Consider the following 3,344-nt stretch of genomic DNA (forward strand, 5'->3'; position numbering starts at 1 on the left):
AATTTTAAGCCAAAACATTATTTGACTGAAGTGCTCTGAGTCTGGGGCCTGAAGAAGAATGTTTACGGTTCTGGTGAGGTGGTGTTGGCTTTTGTGTTTTTTTTTTTATTCTTGCAGAACACTGAAAAACAACACTGTTAAGTAGCACTCCATTTAAGAGTGACCCTTATAAAAGAGTAAACTTTTTTACACTTCAACACAAAGCAGCTTTCTATTTTTATATAATCAAGAAATGGAAAACAATTTTTATTAACATGTTTTACATTTACAATCTTTTATTAGCTAATCAACATCAACATGCAAAAATAAGCGCTAAATACAAACCTCTACAATATGGTTTTGTTTAAACTACAATGGTTTAATTCCTTTGAAAAGTCATAAGGATGTGTTCTGCAGTTGTTAAAACTGAACTATTAGTTTCAGTAATGAATACTATTCAGACCCTAAAATTATGTAATCATCCTGCAAGGCATCTTCAGAAACTTCGCCCAACACTTAAGAATACCAGCTCATTTTCATGTGAGTACATTCTCAAAGCAAGAAATAAGGCAGTAGCACTAATGATTTCATATTGAACCCTATGCACATAACTAATAACTTTAGAAGGACTTTAACACTATGGTAGACTGGAAAAAGAACATTTAAACAAGCAGTGGATTTTGCCTGAAATGTTCTCAGTTCCTCTTGATACTTATGCAACCTCCTTAAAATATTTGGGTTTGGAAAAAGACTTCATACTCCTTTAAACCAGTCCCTAGTTGATCCTCCAGAGAAGCCAGTCTTGTCTCAAAGACATCAGTATGTTCCCATGGAAATAAGTTACATAATTTGTGTTCAGAATTACTTCCTGAGAGGATCATAAAGAAGGCAAAGAGGAGCTTAAAGGAGAACATATTGGTAGTACTGAAATCTTTGATAACAAAAGGGTCTTGGACAATTGTGAAAAAGAGGGAAGAAAAATGGATTTAATTTCAAATCTGTTTTAACTTTTCCCCCAGTGCAAGTGTCCATCTTTAAAGTAAGTTATCCTTTAGAAGATGAAAATACTTTTGAGAAGAGTCCAATTTTTGACCTTATGTTACAAAACCTTAACAATCAAAATTTCTGTTTTTATTCAAGTACAAACTTAAGTCATAATTCCTCTTTTATTATTTTCCTCCTTTTTTAAAGAGTGTTTATTGTTGCTCATTGATCTTTGGTCGCAAGAAACAATAATGCCACCGACAGGTCTGATCCCCAAGGTGGCAGGTTTTGCTTCTTTGCCACACATTAAGGCCCCCCCCTTTCCAGGGTATGCCAATATACACTGTGTCAAAATTCCAGCGGCACTTCATCACATGTTTTATGGACCTACATGATGTAGACTTTCTCAGCTTGTGAGAAGTTGAAGACTTCTTTGGTTCTTGGGCAAATTACTTTGTCATCCTGACGAATAGAAAGGAGAGACTGAAAAAGAGCGAAATCAAAACATGCTTTGAGTTATTGTTGTGAATGTTATTATTTAACTGTTTAGCAAGTAAAATTTTTATTACAATAAACCTGATGTTGTAGTCAGAGATCAAAACACCATCGTTCACAAAAGTTACTTATTTTACATTATTACACACCAAAGGGATTTTGTGTTATAAATTCGTATATTCAGACATAAGCTTCTTTAAAGACCAATTTAATCACATAAATATAGTCCCTGAACAACTACTTCCAGACATTATTTTTGTTCTGTTAATACAGAAGATACATCTAGCTGACTCTTTATAAGCTCTTATTTTGATATAGAAAGTTATTACAACCACTGCTATTTTAGACTTCAGTCATTTATTGATTGCAACACTTACGTTGTATCCATAGACATATCCATTTGGTAACATCATAGGAGGATTATTTTCGTTCATTACATCCCCCGAAATCTTGCAGACTAGTCGGGAGTTGGCACAATGTGCCATAGGCAGAGGCTGAGCCAGCTTGTTCAGGGATTTGCTACACACAGGGCAGTCTGGGTTTTTTGAGCTCCCGTCCTCTTTATAACACTGTCTGTTTAACAGCGAGTTAAGGAACAGCCACCACAGGATGCAGTAACAATTAATGATATATGTCAGGAGAAAAAAAAAAAAGAAGATAGTATGTTGTGCAACTATAGCCTGCGTTAGAGAATGTACAGGACTGTTTAATTAAGTTTAATGTGCACACATAAAGTACGTGCTCTGTTTCAAGGAAGAGTGAGCAACAGCATCTGGCACCCTCTACAGGTAAAGTTTCTGCTGTAGAACACTTCGGTAGCACCAGTCCTCCGATACACCACGCTGGGGAGTGAAGCCAACCAAGTTTTCAAAGATGCAGGATATATTTGAACATTCACACAAAACCAGACAGGATAAATTTGTGTGTAGGTGCTTAAAAACAAAAAAGTAATTCTGACCCAGGTCGCTAACATTTGCAGATATATTCACAAACTTAAGGCACATGGGTAGATAACCTAGTATTCAAACCCAATGCAGATTTCACCTTTTTTTTTTTTCAAGAAAAAACAACATCATAATGCCATTTATTATAATCTCCCCTTAATTATTTTAATAAAGATACCCATTCATACTGCATTTAAGCAGCTCATGAGCAAAAATATTCAAGTGTCACATTTCCTCTTCGAGCTCTCCGAAAAGCCTCCATAGAACAAAAAACACCCACAATGCTTTTTTGCACTCAACAGTAGTATCTGCATTAAAGGATACGGTGTTTTTATAGCTGAAAGGCCTGCCTGGAGTGTGATAGTAAAAACAGAATTGTTTCCCAGCTGATGTAGTCTGTAGTTATCATATCTAAACTGTTGGATCAGCATTCTCCATCGAGCAGGGTCCAAGAGATCCTGTTAAAAAAAACAACAGAACTATAAGTTGCTTTCAATCTAATTGTCCCAGGGGAAAAGCCTGGGAGTGGGTTGTGCACACTAGACTGAATTCATCACAAAATAAGTGTACATGCTAATGCACAGTACGAACATACTTGTTTAGAAAGTACCTTTTAGCAGGACATTACTAGAAATTATTTAAATTGAGTATTACCTAAAATAACTGGCATAATGATATCTGATCTCCAAACTTATGCACATGGACTTCTGAAAACATAAAATCCCAGCTCAAAAGAAAATGCTTCAGTTTTTATAGCATGCACATTATCTATGCAAAGGTCGAAATGAAATGATTCTGCAGTAAGAGATCCCTACGAGCCATCTTCCTTGCTCTGTCAAAAGCAATCCAAGTGCAGATTCTAGTTCCATCCCCTCTGTCATCTACCAGCTGTTCCAATTAAGGTGGGTAAATCCTAGTCAGGTATTTCTTACATTTAGGTTT

The 3,344-nt window shown here is 35.9% G+C and overlaps 1 protein-coding gene across 1 annotated transcript; it reads right to left on the reverse strand.

Annotated features, from left to right (window-relative positions):
- Nucleotides 1-249: 249 nt before the first annotated feature.
- On the reverse strand, nt 250-2,856 carry LOC104270958 (macrophage erythroblast attacher). Its single transcript, XM_009865492.1, has 3 exons — nt 2,727-2,856; nt 1,836-2,031; nt 250-1,446 (listed from the first exon to the last, which is right to left on the reverse strand). The coding sequence occupies exons 1-3, from the start codon at nt 2,831-2,833 to the stop codon at nt 1,351-1,353; spliced, it is 399 nt and encodes a 132-aa protein (XP_009863794.1). The 5' UTR covers nt 2,834-2,856; the 3' UTR covers nt 250-1,350.
- Nucleotides 2,857-3,344: the final 488 nt, after the last annotated feature.

The sequence above is a fragment of the Apaloderma vittatum genome, unplaced genomic scaffold, assembly GCF_000703405.1.
Source record: "Apaloderma vittatum isolate BGI_N311 unplaced genomic scaffold, ASM70340v1 Scaffold24612, whole genome shotgun sequence".
Lineage (NCBI taxonomy): Eukaryota > Metazoa > Chordata > Aves > Trogoniformes > Trogonidae > Apaloderma > Apaloderma vittatum.